This window comes from Ailuropoda melanoleuca, chromosome 10 (genome assembly GCF_002007445.2).
Source record: "Ailuropoda melanoleuca isolate Jingjing chromosome 10, ASM200744v2, whole genome shotgun sequence".
Classification (NCBI taxonomy): domain Eukaryota; kingdom Metazoa; phylum Chordata; class Mammalia; order Carnivora; family Ursidae; genus Ailuropoda; species Ailuropoda melanoleuca.
Window position 1 is genome coordinate 56,751,206 of NC_048227.1, and position 19,551 is coordinate 56,770,756.

The following is a 19,551-nucleotide window of genomic DNA, read 5'->3' on the forward strand; positions in this document are numbered from 1 at the left end:
TATGTGTAAAATGTGAGATATTTGGGACATCTTGTTTTACCAAGTTTTATACCTGAAAGCATAATTGTGTTTTAAAATTAGATTTAGGTTTCCTTTATAAATGCTTGATAGCACTTACCCATATCTAAATATTTCTTATAAAATGCTCTTACTATATAAAGTTAAATTTGATTATCATTATACCAGATCAGTTTACATTAATACACTAAGATTACTATCTCAAACAATACAGTTATTATGATAAACAGTAAAATGAATTTTCATATTTGCTGTGTCTGCATCAGACAAACACTTTTTTATATGGTCTCTTTTATATGGTCTCTCACTCAAGCCTTTGAATGCTGACTGTCTGCATCAACTGAAGTGTTACATTTGTTATTTAGGCTTTTTAATGGAAGTGTTCAGAGTTCAGACAGCCCTAATTACAGAGGCACAAACACCCCTGTAGCCTCCTTTATTGGCATACACAAGAGTCTAATAAGTCAGCAAGTATCTTCCATTGAGAGGGAGGAAAACTATACTATGTTTCCAAAATGCAGTTTCTTGTAAATGTTAGAACTGATGAACAATTACTTTTGGCCACAATAAAGCTTTCAAATGCCTCACAGCTTGTTGTGACAGGGTGTTCTATAGAAACCCGCCTCTATTGTTGGATTGTCCTTTGATGTCTCTGAATTAAATAAGCCTGAATGGTGCAGCCAAAGTATTTCTAATTGATCCTTAATGTAGAAGTAGAAAATTAAAGGATTTATAAAATTCATAGCAGTTTATCTTAACAAGAGTTAACAGGCCATGTTTGCATCGTTTCAAAGGCTGAATGGGTTAACGTGTTTAGGAAAATAATCTGACGTATTTCTGTTTACTTTTTTGAAGATTCGGTTGTTTTCAGAACCACAGTTTCAAGGTCACAGCCAAGGTTTTGAAGAAACAACAAGTCAAATTGATGATTCGTTTTCTACCAAGTCGTGCAGAGTTTTAGGAGGCAGGTAAGTCCAGCAGTGGACTGGCAGAGCCTAACAGTGGGGAGGGGGTAGAATTCACGTATCGGCAAGTATTCGGTGACACCTTGGTGCTTGGCATTCTACGAAACCACCCAACGATACAAGACCGTGTCGGTACAAAACCGTACCTTGCAGTCTCTGAGCGCCGGACATCAGAGGACATGGGATCACCATGCCATGTACAGTGTGATTCAGACAAGGTTCTCTACTCTCTAGCCTGTCCTGTCACCTGCAGCAGGACTCCAGATAATCTCTAAGGCACCTCCCAAGGTAGATTTTTTTTTTTTTACAACAGGTAGATCAGAGTAAGATAGGCATTCTGCATGTCAGGCAGTGCACGGCTGGCGTGGGGCTGGTCTGTATGTGATCAGGGAGCACGCCGCCCTAGAGCTGGGGAGAGAGAACGGGATCAGGTCGTGAAGGCTCCCCCTGAGCACAGGAGTTTAGATGGATGCCGTAGAAAACACAAGAAGGGAAAGGCAAGGAGCTCAAAGTGCTGGGCTGAAAACAGTCTTAAAAAAGCTTTAGAAGGAGGGGAGTCCAAGGTCAGGGAAAGTTGGTCAGGACACCCTGGGAGCCACCTGTGCAGGTGATGAGGAATTACGTCTAATAATAATAATAATAATAATAATAGTAATGGTGCCTTTAATTGTATAGTTCTTTATGGTCTAAACAGCACGATCCTATCATTTAGCATTGCACAGTGGAAACTGCACTGGCTTTGCATTCAAGTGCAGAGATGTACGGTAAAATTCCACAGCGTATTAGCACACACCTCCGTCTCTGTCCCAGTTCCTCTTTATCCTTGGCCCTGCTGCACTTAGTAGGACCAGATACGTACTTTTGTTTTTCATTCATCATCTGTCTCAGCTCACTACAGTATAAACTTTATTGATAGCAGGGATTTCGTTTTGTCCTTGCTTCCGTCCCCAGCAATGGGAAAGTACCTGACACACAATTAGTCCTCAATAAGCATTTGTTGGATTAAAAGAATGAACAAAAAACCTCACCTCTTCTGGGCAAGCTGGTAAATCACCATGTCACTAATAATGCTGAGGCCCACAGGGGCTAAGTGACTTGTCTAAGTCACTGTGGTATTTTGACTCCTGGCCCGGTACAGACGTGCTGGAAATGAGGATAAGGGAGAGAAATTCCAGGAGGAAATCAGTAGATCCAGGTGTCTGACTAGCTGTGATAGCTGAAGGGTTATTCAGAGAGAACTCAGGGGCTGGAGAATGGTGGAGCCCATGAGAGGCGTAAGGAATACTGGAAGGTGTGCAGGGAAAAACGTTTCCCAAATGCAAACTAACAGCTGACTTCTTATGAATATTAATTTGCAGCAAGATGGACAGCAGCAAATAGGTCTAGGCATTTTTGAAGAAAGAACAGTTAGCCATATTCATTGTGCTTTATAGTAGGCTACCTCTCAAAATCATACTTCTTGAATAGGAATATTCAAATTACATATTGTACATGTATGTGGTTTTTCCTGTTGTAGCTGGGTTGCATATGATGGAGAAAATTTCTCTGGTAATCAGTACGTGTTGGAAGAAGGCCACTATCCTAGTCTCTCCGCCATGGGATGCCTGCCTGGAGCAACTTTCAAGTCTCTTCGTTTTATAGACGTTGTAAGTATGTCACTGTGAATACAGCGTCACAGAGATGTGGGGCTCACGGAGCTGACGGAGACCAGCAGGTAGGCTTCCTCAGGACTTAAAGTCAGAGGCAGAGAAAATGGTTGCTGTAGAACTTCCATCCTATAATTTTTTGGTCTCTTTGTAGTTTTTCTTTTTTAAGATTTTATTTATTTGAGGGAGAGTGAGAGAAGGAGAGGGAAAAGCAGACTCCCTGCTAAGCAGAGGGCCCGGTGTGGAGCTCGATCCCAGGACCCCAGGACCATGACTTGGGCCGGAAGCAGATGCTTAATCGACTGAGCCAGCCAGGCACCCCTCTTTTCAGATGTGTTTTGGTTTGCTCTTTTCTCAGACTCCACGTGTAGAGTGTTGAGTCAGCCGTGGTACAGTCATCAGGGGTTAGTTCAAGGCCCCTCTCCTGTCTTGTTGTTTTCCACTGCATACCTGATCCCTATTTCTATTCCTCCCTCCTTCATAGGCACCCATTCTAATGTGTTTGGGATACAGCTTGGATATTCTTATGTTGTTGTTGTTTTTAATCTGCATATTGGCTTTTAGTTTATATATGGTATGATCTATAGTTGTCATCATTATAAACAACCTAATACTTTAAAAAAATTTTAAGAGCTGTCCATTATGCTGAACGTACATCCAGTTTATTGATTCTAACTGGTGCAAGTATTCATCACCACGTTTTACTTAATCCACACACACACACATACACACACATCCCTACTGACCTGTGTGAGAGTCTCCTCGTGTGTATTTAAAAAGAGTGGATTTGCTGGATTTCACGGGCATGAATATGCAGTTTCTCTAAGTACGGCCAAATTCCACTACTTGAAATCTTTGCTAGCAGAGCATGTGGGTTTCTGTTTTCTACATCATTGCCATTACTGGGTTTTCTCTCACTTTTGAGAGTTTGAAGAAACTGAGCAAAAAGTATCATCTTGCTGTGTTATGTTTCATTATTAGTGAGACCAGTATCTCATATACTAATTAGTCATTTGGGTTTTCTGTTCAGTGAACTACCTGTTTTATGTGCTTTGCGGAGCTCTTGTTTAGTTTCCTGTATCTGTTGTTGTTGTTACCAAGTTGCAGAAAGTCCTCGTGGTTGTTAAATCTAGCACTCTGTTTTAGAGACTTGCAGTCATGTCTGCTCCCAGTTTATCACATATGTAGCTAGTTCAGATGATAGTGTCCCTTTTTGAACAGAAACCTTTAATTCTGATGCAGCCAAAGCAATATTCAGTACAACAAAACATCAAGATAACTTTCAGATGTTCAAGTCCGGGTGTGTCTGTAGTTGTGGAAATGCTGGTTAGTTTTTTGTAGCCGATCTCTCCTAACAAGCTTTAAACATATGTAGTTGTGACTTGAGTTTTAAAAGTAGGGAGAACATACATGAGGTGGCTTGCTCTCCTCCCTTCCTGACTTTTCAAATAACTAAAATGTTGACCTTTCTTGAGATATGAAAATAGCAGCAGAGAAACATGGAATGATGTGTAAGATTCATTAGCTTATAAACAATAAAATATCTAAAACTTTGATAATCTAACCTGCCTAGAACTGTAAAAGCTATCTCCAAATATATATTAAAACAACAACAAAACAAACCCACTTCAGTTGCCAAGTTTTCAAATGCCTTCCTTTAATTAGAACTTGGCATATATGCTCACGCCACTTCTCCTAGTTATGTCGTTTCCTTATATGTTTTATGCAACCTCATTCCTGCACCATACAAACCCCCTCTCCACCCTCATGTGCTGTTTCCTGCTCAACAGAAATCTTTGTACACGTCAGGGCACATCCACATAAATGAAGCTGTAAGTTGCCACACCCTAACCACAAAACTTTAAGCAGGGAGGGAATTTTTGATGTATTATTTATGATCTTAGGATTATTATCATTAGAGCTTAGACTGGGGTCAGAAGGGTCTGTAATTTGAAAAACAAGCATGAGCTGCCAGCTTTTTATTTTCTGAAAATCAGTGGACCTCTCTGCTCGTCGTCTTTCAAATGAATGAGGGCTTGAATGTGGGGCTTCCTGGGGTTTTTTGTTGTTATTTTTCTCTCCTTCTAACAATTATTCCTACAGGAAAGCTTAGGAGCACGAGTACACAGAATCTGTTGTCTTACTAACAAAACAAGAAAAAAAAGACATTTGAAAAATGCTTACAAGGGGGAAGGTTCCTTGATTAGGTCATTACCACTGCCCCCCTAGACCCCAGACAGCCAACATCCTTAGACCCTTACCATTTACTTACATACATAGCTCTCTAGCCCCTCCTTACCCCCAATAAAAAATGGCAAAATTGAAAATAAGTTACAAGTGTTGATGATTCAAATATCCATTCCTTTGTGCTTAGGATATGTTCCCTCTGCTTTAAAACACCATTACATTTACCTACCTTTCTATGCAGTAGGAAGCCTTCCTGCTCCTCTGTCCTTCCTCTCTTCAGCTCTGGAGTACAGGAACACCGAGATCTCCAGGGGAAGGGACTTTAGGACAGGCTGAGCCTGGTCAGATCTCGTGATTTGTCCTTAACAAGGTATTTCTGTATGAGTCCAAATTATCATCAAAGCTGAGTAACAGAACACTATTTTTGTTCCTCGACAGGAATTTTCTGAACCAACAATTATTCTTTTTGAAAGAGAAGACTTCAAAGGAAAAAAGATTGAACTTAATGCAGAAGTAGTTAATCTCCGATCCCTAGGATTCAACACACAGATACGCTCTGTTCAGGTGATTGGTGGCATGTAAGTGACTTACTTACTTTTTATTCAATAAAATAAAATTAGGTCTAGTATTTCTTTCTCTCCTATGCTACCTTAAGCAAACTGAGATATAACCTCTTATCCCCTTATTTCCTGTAAGGGTTAGTAATTATGCACCTTCACAATATAGTTTGCCCATTGGGAAAAGCCATGTGCGAGGTCGTTTTCACCTCTTTATCCAGATTTTTAATTTACTTAAGGTAAGGACTTTGACCTTTAGCTCCTCTCAAGTTCCTAGGGGAATCCTTTGCAAACCAGTGCTCAGTAAATACATCGAGCACTCTTTTAGCAAGTAAGAAAGGGAGCGGATTTTTCGTATCCCTTTGAAAGACCAAGTCCTTTGGCTTTGGAGTAAGGGTTGAGATCTTCCTTTACCAAGGAATGATTAGAAGATGCTGTGCACAATGATTAAAGGTCAACGTGGAAAGGTTTTTCTCAGCTTTGAATAATTTTGAAATTAAGATAGAAAAATGAGTAAGGACTACACATATAATAAATATACTTTTTAAAGATTTTATTTATTTGACAAAGCAAGAGGGGGAGAAGCAGGCTTCCTGCTGAGCAGGGAGCCTGATGCGGGACTCGATCCCAGGACCCTGGGATTATGACCTGAGCTGAAGGCAAATGCTTAACGACTGAGCCACCCAGGCGCCCCCATGTAATAAATATTTTTAAGAAATTATTTTTCTTTCCCTCATAATAACAATAGGCATAATCTATCTGTATGCATCAGATATTGGAGGGGCCTACAGTTACAGAACAATTATGGATTATTTTGTTTTTATGATAAAATGACTAAAAATGATAACATTTTAGAGATCCAGGATTAAAAGTACAGAACATTCTTCACTGATGTCCTAGATCAGCCAGAGAGAAAGGCTGCTGGGCTGCCTGCATGCCAGTGTGTGCTACAACCTATACTTTTCCAGGTGTGGGCACCAGCATCTTGGGACAGAGACCAGAGTATCTTCAACAGTTTTCTGGATTGAGGAAGATTACACTCGTTTTACATAAATATTTATCTTTATTTAACCCTTATGTAATACTTAGCATGTACCACACATTAAGACCTTTACAAATACTATTTAAATAAAAGATTATTACAACCGGGGGCACCTGGGTGGCCAGTCGGTTAAGCATCTGCCTTCAGCTCAGGTCATGATCTCAGGGCTCTGGGATTGAGTCCCATGTCGGGCTCCCTGCTCAGCGGGGAGCCTGCTTCTCCCTCTCCCCGGGCCCCTTTTCAGGTGTTCTCTCAATAAATAAAATATTTTTTTTTAATTACAACTGAAAATGTTTTACGAAAGCCTCATAGGAAGTATGGGGCAGCCTGTGGAAAGGACCGTATTTCATTGCCTTATTAGAGGGAAACACCTAACCTGTTTCTATTCAGGAATGGATCTTTTTGGCATACATACCAAGAATTTCCTACTGGTCCAGAAATGGGTGCTTTAAGTGTTTTAGAAAATAAGGTAGTTTCCTTTTCTCCCCCAATGTATATTTAAAGCATAAAGCTCAGTGTAAAAATGGGAAGCGCTGTATAAATAATCAGGGCCAACTGTCAAATGGATATTGCCACTTACTGTGGTTTTCTACTGTTTTCCCAGATGGGTTGCTTATGAATATGGCAATTATAGGGGTCGGCAGTCCCTACTGTCGCCAGCAGAAGTCCCGAATTGGTACGAGTTCAGTGGCTGTCGCCACATAGGTTCTCTACGACCTTTTGTTCAGGTATTTGTTTTCCCTCTCCAGGTTTTCAATACTCTTCTCTGAAATCTTTTTCTTTTTTGTAAATGTAACTCAACTTTTTAGTTTCAATTTTAAGTATGAAATTGATCGCCCTCTGCCCCCTGAATTTTTGCATTTGGGCTCTGATTCTGGCACTAAGAGGCGATGATGGCTTTTGGAAATGCTCCCACACCCAACATCAGGCTGTGGGCTGTCCACAGGCTCCCCGTCTCCGGCACTTTGAAATTTTGACAAACTCTCCTCCTGGAGAAAATCCTAAAGCCTCTGAGGGATATAGAAATGATCCCTAGTCCCGCCTCCCTCTGATTCTGCCCCCGCTGTCCATGCTTACTCTGTGCTCCTAACAGTACTGCCTGTATATGACTTGCTGGCGTCTTTGTCTTCCAGAAACGAATTTATTTCCGACTTCGAAACAAAGCAACAGGGTTATTCATGTCCACCAATGGAAACTTAGAGGATCTGAAGCTCCTTAGAATACAGGTCATGGAGGATGTCGGTGCTGATGATCAGATTTGGATTTATCAAGAAGGATGCATCAAATGCAGGGTGAGCTTCTAGGATTAGATAAGGGTTTGTAATAGCCTCTTTCTTCAGGCAGATGCTATTTAACACTTCCTGGAGCACTTTCAGAAATAAATTAGAAGATTTTCCATGAAAGTATTTTTTAGCTAATAGAACCAATCTAGGAACTTAAAACGGGAGCTAAATCTAGCACTGATCCAGGAGGGAATATTTGCATCCGTGCCTGATTTCTATGTAGTAACAGAAGGAAGTGTCTGTGTTATTCTCTCTTCCCTTAATCTACTTAGTATGGTTTATTTTAAGAAGCCCCAGCACTATAAATGGTTTGTTTGGAGGACCCCACAGACTAGGGCGATGAGATATGACCTGTGTACAACACAATCCATTGCCTAACTGTCATACCTTATAAAATGGGAAATGGCCTGTCTCCCTCTTGCATCACTCCTGCCATACAAGACATGGCAAAGTTGAATGTAGCGTAAGACTATTAGAGACGCTCACGCTTCTGTTGTAGATAGTCTTTTTAACTCCCTCTTGATTTTATGGGCTTGACTGTTTGCTCCCAGTTTTTTTTTTCTTAAAACTCGGTGCCCCATGAGTCAGCAGAAGGCATACAGCCCTGTGGAAGGGAGCACAACTTGTTAATTGGGTCTGTGCTTGAGGGAGAATCAGAAGTACTGTTTAGGCATAGAAGAAACAGCATGAGAAACAAGTGGCTGGACTATAGAAACATAAAAAAAGCCAACTTCTGTCTTTGAATTAAACACTCCAAGAAAAACAGTGCCTTTCAGCAATTACTTCTAATAAACATTTTAGTGATGTTAACTGTGAATTCAGTAGGTCAATGAGAAAGTACCCTGGATTATCACTCTTTTTATCTCCTATATAAGCATTTTCTGTAGCAAGAGGTGTTAACGTCACGTGAACATAGGACTATACAGTTTATATATATGAAGGATAGATTCACTTCAGAAAAGGACCCTTAAAATCACTGCATTAAAACACACTCCACTGCATTTGTATTTTATCCTTTCTCTTTTTACAGATGGATAGCATGCCTTTTTAGAAATTTGTTAGACATTTCTCATGACAAGAGAGTAAACGCAATTTCAAATTTTAAAATAGCAAAATGCCCTCTAAGCCACTGCATTGTTATGACAGCCTTTCAAATTAGAGATGTAGTCACGTTCCAGAAGGGTCACGCTGAGCAGAGATGCTTAGGGTCAGGGGAGATACAGCAACAGACCCCGTCTCTGATCACGGTCATTTCTGAAAGGGAGAACTAACGTTCTAAGGTTTCCCTGACTCACAAAGGGCAGAAATCTTACAAGGGACAAGAATGGAGAACTTTCCAGCACCTGTGTCATCTGAAATGAAGGTATAAGTATTTGTTGTTTGATCCCAGTTCCTCTGGCTAAGGCTGAAAACAAAGACAACTTTAAAAATCAATTTGTGCCAAGAACTGATCACGGTCCTTGAATGTGTCTCTGTCTTTAAGCTGCCTTGTCTGTCCCATAAGCAGATAGCAGAAGACTGCTGCCTGACGATCGTGGGGAGCCTCGTGACCTCTGGCTCTAAACTGGGCCTAGCCCTCGACCAGAACGCCGACAGTCAGTTCTGGAGCATGAAGTCGGATGGCAGGATCTACAGCAAGTTGAAACCGAATTTAGTTTTAGATGTCAAAGGTAAGAATCCTTTATTTTCTCTGTTGTCTCTACTTAACTAAAAATGAATTTTTTTACTTGTGAAAACGAGCATACTATTAACAGTAAGAGATCCCTTCCTGCGTGCCAGCCACTGTGAACACTCTACATGCATTTAGCTCACGGAACCTGCCAGCAACCCTGGGAGCCCCACGTTACCCCCTTCTCCCGTCCCATTTTATACCCCAAAGAGTGAGGCTCAGAGGGGTTGATCACAGTCTTATACCTGTAAGTGCGGAGGTGGAATACTGGTCCTAGGCTGACTCTGAACCATCTGTTTTATTGTAATAGACTAAAAATCACAAAAGGCCCTGATCTCAGTGAGTCTAGTTGAAGATTCTCTTGCATATGCATGTATCACCTTGTTGAACTAGAGCTCCCTGGTCTTACAAGATAGTTTCAAAACCAAAGAAATGTGACTACATTGACAACATCATTTTTTTTAAAAATATAGATTCATGTTTCTTACGTGATCAGTTTCCTGTGTCAAGGTTAAGAGGTTCCTGTAATCCTCATGAGCTAGTCTCATAGAGCATTTCTTTTATTCTTTCAACATGTATTTATTGAGTACCCACTATGGTGGACTCTTGGCTAGACACTGGGTACCAAAGGGGGGAGGGAAATACGGCCTTGGCTTCAGAATTTACAATATAGAAGCTCTAAGCATATAGTACTTTTTGCCACTTGCTACACTGGCACTGGACAGGGAGTAAGATACCTGGTTTCAAGTCTTGACTGACAAGAACTGTGGGACTCAAGGAGCTTCCTCCTTAGGGCTTTGATTTAAAGCTCCAGGATTCCTTCCTGAGTGAGGATTAGTGTTCTGGACGTTTGTGAACTCTAAGTATATCTAGGTAGGGTAGCTGCACTAGTCGCTTGCCTTGTTAAACTGAATTTCAATTGCTCAGAACGTGGGAGAGTGATGCCACCTTGTGGACAGGAGGGAGTAGAGCCTCACAGCCCCCATTGGTGCAGGGGAAATACAAATACTTCTCTGGTCACTTAACAGGAGACTGCGATTTTCATCAACTACAGGTGCTGAACCATTTGTTACTTGCTGACCTTGCCCCAAGATTTGTCAGACCATGGGGCTCTCTTGTACCCTATCTCCTGGTGTCTGGGGAGGGAGGCGTTTTTTGGTAAGAGCCAATGTATTATCTCAGACCCTGTCCATTATGACAGCCATGGAAGCAGATTCCTCCTTGCTTAAAAACATCAAGAGTTTGGGATGATCTCCATTCTCCCCAGAGGCAAAAGAATGTAATTAAGATTATGGTATCTTAACATTCTTTCTGCATGTATTACATCATAATCCTAAAAAAAGAAGATGGCGCTGTGATCCTAATACATCCCCAAATCTCAATGGAGTAGGTGTGGAGAAAGTGGGATTTTGGTGGTGGTAACTTTTTTCCCCACTACACACTTACACATACAGGCCCAGGACACCTTGCTCTGGTATTCTCTCCTGCCCCTAGATGGGTAGAGGCTCTAGATTATCAATGATGATAAACAGACTTCTTTAAAGTATAAGAACATTTAATTCTTCTTGGCTTGAGGATGCAGTAGGATTGCAATACCAGTCACACTGTCTCACATCTAAAGGAACAGATTTTGATTTCGATGGAGTCCCTGTGATACAACCTTGGTACAGAGGCTTATGCTAAGAAAGGATAAGGTATTTGAAATGGTATTTATTCAATACTGAAAAAAATCAGATAACTTACTTTATACTTCTCCATCGAAAGAAGAGGCCATGAGGCTGTTTTTTAGCACCCATGTATCTAAATATCTAGTAGGCACCCTTGGAAAGTATTCTTACATTCTGGTGAAAGGGAGTTTAAATTATACTAATTTTGCAAGAACAGTTAAACTGCACATTAAGTGCTATGAAGTTTCGTATACCAAGTGTGTTCCCAGGAGTGGGCGTGGTGCCCAGTCCGCGTATCCGGGTATCTTTCAAACCTCCCCTTTGCCCTAATACAGCATTTGTCATTGTTCATGCAAAACCTGTTCCAGCTGCCAACCCTTCCACTACTTTCAAGGCCTGGTATAGTGAATCCACAATCACTGAATACATTTCACAATCTCTTTGTACCTTTTCCCTTTTCTAGATTGTTCCACCACTCCCCACCCCAACCCCCCATTTCAGACACCTAAAAGTGAGTGCTTCCTACCTTTAAGTCTTGGGTAGGAAAAGGAGCCTGGAGAGGTAGGACATCCTGTGTGGAGTTGTTGGTGCCCATCAGATGGGATGTTAACATAACCGAGAGCTGATTCACCCTCAGCCCAGGCCTTTCTGCTCTGCTTTGTTTCCTCCAGGCACATTTCCTTTTATTATTTTCCTTTTCTTTCTTTCAGGGGGTACACAGTATGACCAAAATCACATTATCCTCAACACTGTCAGCAAAGAGAAGTTAACACAAGTGTGGGAAGCCATGGTCCTGTAAACCTGAAGAAAGCAGGAGGAATACTTCTGGAGGTCTTGCAGCTGCTTAAAAACAAAAATGGAGAGAGCCAGGAGGAAAGGGGACCTGCTCCTTCTTCGTAACTCTCAGTCCTCCCCTGAATGACACTGCCATGACCAGGACTACGGTTTCATCTTTTCAAAAGACTGTAATAGTCTTCAACCAACCGTTTGTCCTTCTTTCATTTCCTGCTTTTCATGCCTTTCAGTAGCTGCTTGACAGGTTGCCTCATTAGCAGCTTTTGGGTGTTTTAAAAAAAAAAGTTATATCAAGACTATGTACATGTTAAATTATTTCCAAAGATAGTGACAGGAGAGAACAGGAACAGACTTCGAATAGTCTTTGTGTGCCTACCGATGCCTTAACACTTTCCAGGGAAGGATAAAAGCTCAAGTTTTAGCATCTGAGAAGAAATAATGTATCAGGCCAATAATTTTGGTTCTGTTTTCTGGAATCATTAATGATGCTCTACAGCAAAGTGGGGAAAGGCTGATCGAATAAGACATTTTAAGGAAACAAAAAAACAAAATACTATTTTCTTTGTTAGTACTGAGCGTTAGTAAGTTTACAAGATTTCATGTCATGTCCGCTAACATTAGCAGGATTTGGATTATTTAACCCACTTGTGGGCTGCCCTGAAATGTCAGGGACGAGTGTCGTTTAACGCTTTTCTTACAGATGCCCGTATCCTATTCCCATGACCTAGTTTATTAGTCCATTCTCGCTCCTCTACAGTTCGTTCTGAGGCAATGTTCTCTGACCCTTCTCTAAGCTCAGGCCTGTCGCCTCACACACAGCCTTCCTACCCAGCTGCACGGGCGCAAGGCCTGCGCAGAGCCGCCTCTGGTCTCTGACCTGAGGTCCCTGTGGCCACAGACTCCGGCAGACCTGAGAGATGGGGGAGGGTCAGGAGGGTGACCAGCAAGTCTCCGGAACGTGAACGAAAGACAGCCTGGAGAAACACTTGTTCTAATCACAGAACGCAGGAAACCCTAAAATGCAGCATTTCAGTGAAAGATGAGAGAGTTTACCTGCTGACGACACCCTGGCCCACACGGTGCTATTCAAGCAGTGCATTCTGGTTTTGAACAAAACTGCTAGACCTTCTTTGCATACACTTTCCTCTTTTTGTCCTTATTTCATCATCCTTGTTAATAGCGGTGCTCTCATCCCAGGAAGAGCAAACCTCGTTTCCTTCTTATCTGCTCCCGTGTTTCCAGTGCTCAAGGGAGGCTCCCCTCTGGAGTCTCAGGTAGGCAGCTGTGCTCAGGAGCTTAGCTTCCGTTTTACAGTAACGTTTGCACACGTCCAACAGCTGCCAGCAGGTCTGTCTTGTTCTTAGCTGTACAGCTGGGCCTTCAGGCCTTTGTGCGGATCACTACAGCGTGCGGGGGTCAGACATTCTACAATCACCGGTGTCGAATTCCTCTCTTGAATAAACTTGTTTCTGGTTAACTGTATGCATGAGAGCTGAGCGCGTCCTTACCGTGGACCCTTAGACACATCACAGGTCAGAACCAGCGGACTGACGAGGAAGAGGCAGGTTTCAGGGTGCTGGAATGAGGCAGGGCATTCCAGACTCAGTGGTGAAGGGGCACATTCCGCTTTCCGAGAGAGGACCCAAGGGTAGGTGAGGTCCTCCCTCAGGAGTCCTGCCCCCTCACTGTACCACCTGGGAGCCCGCCAGGAAAAGAGCGGAGGCTGTTCAGAGGGAAGTCAAAAGTGGCTGGTACTGACAACAACAAGAACATTTTCTCTCTCCTGAAATATATTTGTACTGGTGAGACCAGCACTTCCAGAGAGAAGCCCTCATCCAACACATTACCAAATGAGTGTCTAACAGGACGAAGCCGAGAAGCAAGTTACAAGACAAGTCTGTGTCCAAAGCTAAAAGCCCGTCGCTGAGGTGCGGTAATGAGGAACACACCAGGAAAGAGACACTTACCTTGAGCAAAGGTCACAGATTCAACAGCTGCAGTGGGCTTACTGCAGTGGGATAAGTGCAGGCGTTTAAGGTCAGAAACTGGAGAAGGGTTGCCATTTCCATGGAAAAGTCCTCAGAGATGCGTGTTTCAATTGCTAAAAGAGGCCTAGCCCTCATGCAAAATGTAAGGGTTTTAAAAAGTTAGAAACTTTAGCGTCCCCTTTCATTTTCTTGAGAGTCAACAACCAAATCACCAGCCAATGTTATATGTGACCCTGAGGACAGATTTGGCACTCTGAGGGTGGTCGTGACCACAGGAAACCGTGCCCAGCTGCATGCACCAAGGAGCACGGTTTTAAAGCAGGAGTAGCTGTAAGGAGCCTCTCCCTGCTGCCATCCAGCCACAGGCCCGGAGTGTTAGCACCTCACGTGAACAGTCTGAGCTACTGGAACAGAAGATGACCCAACAGTGGGAAAACCTGGTGTGAAGAAACAGCTGGAAGAAAGCTCTGCAGTCTTCCCGTGCAATTCCTAGGGTAGGCCAAGCGTGGATAGTTGCATATCCTGTCTTGTGTGTCCCTCTGCTTGGCTTAGAGGACTGCTCGGCAAACAGGAACGCAGGGATGTCGGGCAGGGTGACAGACCGGGGGGGTGGGGGGGGGCTATAAAATGAACCTGTGCTCAGTTCAGAACACAAATAACTGGTAAAAAGGTGTCTGTTTTTTTACACTTCTATCATGGAACTTATCATCTAATCTGGAAAGCAATGGTTACAGAAACGTCTGGGCCGAGAGGCACTCACCAAATAAGAGCCAACAATCACCACACTGAGTGTTTATTTAAACAACATTAATTACGGTCTTTCCTCTTGCGTGTCCTCTTTCTACCTTCAGGAAGGCTTCCGGAACTTGAGAAAAAGGAAACGTTTTTTCAATAACTGGCTGAATCTGTAAAACACAAGAAGAAGTTGACTGGTGGGGAGGAAAGATGCAGGTTTTCAAGGCAGCTCCGTCCACAGTATCCTCACTGTGTCCCTCCAGGCCAGCCTCTCAGTTCTGTCACATGCTCCTGGGTAAGGCGCTGACCGCCACGCCTCTGCCCCGTCTCTTCTGCCGCCTCACTGCATCACTGACGCAGCCCAACTGACCGTCGCTCAAGTCTGTCTTCTGTGCTGGTCATGTCATTCTCCTATGCAGAGCCCCTCCACAGCTCCCAGGCCAGGCGTTCCAAGGCCGCCACCGTCCCAACCTCGGCCCTCATGCAGACGCTACACTTCATCGAAATGGCCTACTTATCATTGCCTGAACGTGCTATGTGTGTGCCGCTCGGCCAGCCACCACCCTTCCAGGCCAGGTCTCACACTACCCTGCCTGAGCCCCCAGCCTGCAGTGCACTCCCTCTGGACTTCTCGGGATGTGGCTGGCCCTCCGCACAGACAGCCTGTTTCAGCAGCATGCGTCTCAGCCACCCTGTCGTGTAGGGTAAACATCAAAGGAAGCATCCCAATGTCTTGCAGGATGGAGCTCGGTGGCCCCCTCGTAGGCACTGGACAGACTAAGGACAGATTCTTGAGAATCTGTTAAATGTCTGGCATATCTACTCAGCCAGAGTTTGAGGACCTGTGGTCCAGGCCGCCTCTTCAGGACCCTCCACCCCAGGACAGGAGCTTAATAAAGGTCACTTGGGTGAAAACCAGTAAGATAACTGGCAAGCAAGAGTCTTACGTGGGCTCTCTGGGTTTCAGGAGAACCTGTCCCAGGGTGGGGCTGTCCTGGAAGGGTTTGCTAACTGGCCAAGCAGCTGGTTAGAATTTCCAGGACTGCCACCTCGGCCAGCTCATAAATGTTGGAATGCTGCTGGTTCTTGTTCCTGCATTAGTGCTGCCTTTTGAACATAGGTCCCACTTAGCACCGTCTCTCCTGATGCAAAAATCCACCTGAGCTCCTCCTTTTCAAAGCTACAAGCGAACATCTGCAACTGTCCCCTGGGTATTTCAGCGGCCTGCCGCCCACAGCTCCACGGACAGGGAAAGTTGTTAGAAGGCCTAAGCCAATGCCTACATTTCGTGCCCCCTTTCCTTTCACAAGAGGAAGACATGTTCTTGGGGGTTCGGAGCCCCCGCTGTACCCTCCTCTTGTGTGAATTTCACAGCCCCGTCACCAGCAGAGGATCTCTGGCTCCAAAAGTTCCTTTCTCCAGAGAGTTCAAAATGCTGCTCTACCCACAGATCATGGCAAGCTCGGAGGAAAAGTAACAGCCAGCATGTACTGTCCTATGTGCCAGGCACTCTCCTGAGTGCTTGATGTATTTCATCTCATTTCATCCCTAGGAGGGAGGTACTATTACTATGTCCATTTGCAGACAAAGAAATTAAGACCCAGAGTTAAAGGCAGTGCCCAATTTCACACAACTGCTCCGAGGTAAGGGAGGACTCGGTGTGGTGCCAGGGTCNTGCCCCCCCCCCCCCCCCCCCGAGCCTGTCAGGTAGCACTGGCTGCTTTCTGCATCTACTCCCGAAATCTAAAGAGAAGGAAACGTAGCCAAGGCTTGTAATGATCTATCACAGTGTGCATCCGGCTGGCCTGCCCTGTGCTGAGACCGTACCAGCTGAGAACCCAGTTTCCAGGCCCTGTGTCCAGGCCCCCGAGACGGCAGGTGCATGGCACATAGGCCCCACTCCCACATGCACCTGCAGACATCACTGATTATTAACCACGGTCCCGTCCTCCCCTCCCGAGCAAGCTAAGCATGACCTCAGAATCTACACCACAGACACTGAACAGATCTGAGCTGACTTGGCAAATGAAACCTAGCTGCCTTCTCTGGTAGAAATGGAATGCACTAAAGGTGTTTCCTGCACGTCCCACAGGAAACTTCCCGAACCCATCACTCTCTTTAAAGCCCCTGGGACATTGTTTGTTGAATGCTAATTACCTAAAAAGGAATCACCTGAATGTATGCTTAAAGTGCAGTCCTCTGTCTCTGGTTAGAACAACCCAATCGGAATCTCTAGGGGCTGGGGTGGAGACCACGCATTTTCAGTATTCAGATTCAGCACACTGGCGTGGGGATCCCTGCAGCCTCTTGCCTTACTCTTAGGGTCCCTGACTTGGATCAGACCACATTCAATCATCCCACAAGGACTGACCAGGTGTCTGCCTTCTAAGTGCTAGGCACTGACCCAGAGCACACACACACACAACAGGCCCCTGAGGGTAAACCAAGGAAAGAAAGGAGGCAACCACATCCACTTCTCAGTGAGCTTTGAACACCGGCAATGAAAGCACCCCAGCCCCGGTGTTACCAGAGGGTCAGGGAGGAGGAACCAGGAAGCCACCTGCTCCACTCTAGAATGAACTGCGCAGGCTTGTCCAGCTATGTTCACGTTCGAACTCTGACCGGAGCCACGGATCCCGAACTGATGACACAGCCAGCCTGCAGTGACTGCACACTTTAATCTGGCTGGTCAGGCCTATTGTGGCCAATAACCCCAGAGGGCTGACTGGGCCAGAACGAGTCATTCAGCTCTTCCCATAAGCAACAATGAAAAAAAAGGCGTTCGAATAACAAGCAGGCAGATGCCACTGCTGGCTGAATAGATGACAGCAAACGGAGATTAACTGGATAATGAAGCAGTGTCTACACAGAGCCTCACACCAGACCTAGAATGCTTGTTTGTTACAGACAAAGAGATCAGAGTAAAAACCCGGAGAGGGGAAAGAAAGGTTACGGACAGTGAGGTGGGGACATTTATGTGATGACACTGCTAGAGTCCAGCCGGCACGGGGAGCCCCGTTATAAAGCGGGAGGGCTCAGCGCTGCACTCCCCGCTACGCAGATGCACGGGGCCGGCAGCTGACTGGGGGACGCTCACGGCCGTGGCCTTCATTCCAGTCCTGGACCCAAATTCGGGCTCTCCTGGTGGTGCCTTACCTTCTTAGACAAAGGCTGTATAAAGCCAGGCCCCGGGACTTGGCGCCTGCGCCGACATCCCTCTCATGAGAATACAGGGACAATGGGCACCTCAGCTTCCCTAGTGCGGCCACGGAATACTGTTTCTTCCAGCCACGGGCCAAGCCTCCTTGCCTCTGAGGGAAGAGGGAAGAGAAACCCTCTGCGGGAGAGCTGGTGGAGGGAAGACACCATCTATGCAGGCAGAACAGCAGGCAGAGAGGTTTTCCCTCAATCCCCATTTGCCCAGCAAGAATAACACAATGACAGAGCTTCAAAGGGACCTAAATATCTGAGCAAGCCCATTGGATAGATCAGGAAACCAAAGCGCAAGTGGCTAAGTGCTATGAGCAGGGTGAGAGCTTCTCGCAGAGGAGCCCAAGCTAGGGTCCAGGACTCCTGACTGCGAGACTGCACAGCGTGGGTGCAGTCCGGGGACAGAAGTGTGAGTCGCCATCTGTCCCCTCTTCCCTAGACCCTCTACCTTCGCCTCCACTGGGCACAGAAACTGCAGGTCTCAGAGGGTGAGGTGTGTGAAGACAGATGAACAGATGACAGACGCAAGGGAGATCTAAGGGCTCCTGGAAGAAGGCCAAGTCCATACACGTGAGCCGGGCACCAGGGACCCAGGGCAGGGGCGGCAGAGGCAGCAGGGACGCAGTTGCGGCCCCACCTCTGGGACAGGCACATCCCTGACCTCTGAGATAGGGTCAACATTCCCAGGCAGAAAGGGGCTTCAACTAAGGAGCTATGAAGAAGACAAAAGGAAGAAGTGGGCTTTATTTGGATTTGCTATTTCTGGAACTTTCTGGCCCCAGAAAACTCAAAGCTGGAAGAGAGGTGGTAAGAAGGGGTTGGGGGAAGGATAATGGAGGCTACACTCCAAGGAAGGAAATGTGGCCATTCTGGAAAGCATCTGGGACTTGTCCCTAGTTCTCCCTGAAAAAGGCACTCCTTCCAGCCAGAAGGTAAGAGGAGAAACTTGGCCCACATTTCCCCACAGAAACAAGTAGCAGCATTAGAGAAACAGCAGCAGCATCAGGGTGATGGGATCCATGAGGTCCCAGTTGAATCTGGCAAGATAAGGTTCTTCTAGGAGTCCTAGGCCTTCTATCCCTATTCATTACATCCTCTCCATGGAGGAAAAAAATCCAGTTGCAAATAAGGAGCTCAGAGTTTTAAAATGTAACTCACACTGCTAAACGAAGGCCTCAGATCTCAGGAAGGGCCTGGGAAATTGCCAGCCTCAGAACTTCTATTACATGTTTCTCTAAAGCTGCAGCGCCCAGTATCGTGACCTCTAGCTGCGTGCGGCTATTTCCATTCATCAAAGGTAAACAAAATGGAAAATTCAGTCCCTCAGGTGGACTAGCCATTTCAAGTGTTCAATTGCCACATGCGGCCACTGGCTACCACACTGGACAGTGTAGACCAAGAACATTTTAATTACTGCACAAAGTTCTAGTGGACGTCACCGCTCAGAAGGTAACTCAACGTGGCCAACCCATCTTTCCACATCTTTCACCCTATTAGGCAAAGCAGAGCGCTCGTGGGCCCTCAGTAAATGTTTTAAATTAAATTCAAAAAAGTTACATTGGAACTATCCTGATACTGGCTAAAATAAAGAAATAAACTGAGGTCACCTCTATCATTGCTCAACCAAGAAGCCTGGCTGGTCACCTAGGATCTTGAACAGACCTGTGAATGTTAAGAACATGACATCAAAGGACTTTAATAATTACATGAAGAATATATGTGTACAGAAAAACATACTTGAAAAGAGGATAGGGTTTCAAAGAAAAATCTCCCCCCCCCCCATACTTGA

The 19,551-nt window shown here is 44.9% G+C and overlaps 2 protein-coding genes across 3 annotated transcripts in view; one reads left to right on the forward strand and one right to left on the reverse strand.

The window, feature by feature from the left end:
* CRYBG1 (crystallin beta-gamma domain containing 1) overlaps nt 1-13,311 on the forward strand; it is a 190,842-nt gene extending 177,531 nt beyond the window's left edge. For both annotated transcript variants that reach the window (XM_034670916.1, XM_011232658.3), the window contains 7 exons: nt 874-986; nt 2,500-2,629; nt 5,255-5,394; nt 7,020-7,143; nt 7,549-7,707; nt 9,206-9,368; nt 11,745-13,311. In XM_034670916.1, the coding sequence (XP_034526807.1) occupies nt 874-986; nt 2,500-2,629; nt 5,255-5,394; nt 7,020-7,143; nt 7,549-7,707; nt 9,206-9,368; nt 11,745-11,833 (918 nt within the window). In that variant the 3' untranslated portion in view covers nt 11,834-13,311. The remainder of the gene's footprint in view (nt 1-873; nt 987-2,499; nt 2,630-5,254; nt 5,395-7,019; nt 7,144-7,548; nt 7,708-9,205; nt 9,369-11,744) is intronic.
* RTN4IP1 (reticulon 4 interacting protein 1) overlaps nt 13,246-19,551 on the reverse strand; it is a 28,335-nt gene continuing 22,029 nt past the window's right edge. The window contains exon 5 of the mRNA XM_034670765.1: nt 13,246-14,722. Within this exon, the coding sequence (XP_034526656.1) occupies nt 14,615-14,722 (108 nt within the window). The 3' untranslated portion in view covers nt 13,246-14,614. The remainder of the gene's footprint in view (nt 14,723-19,551) is intronic.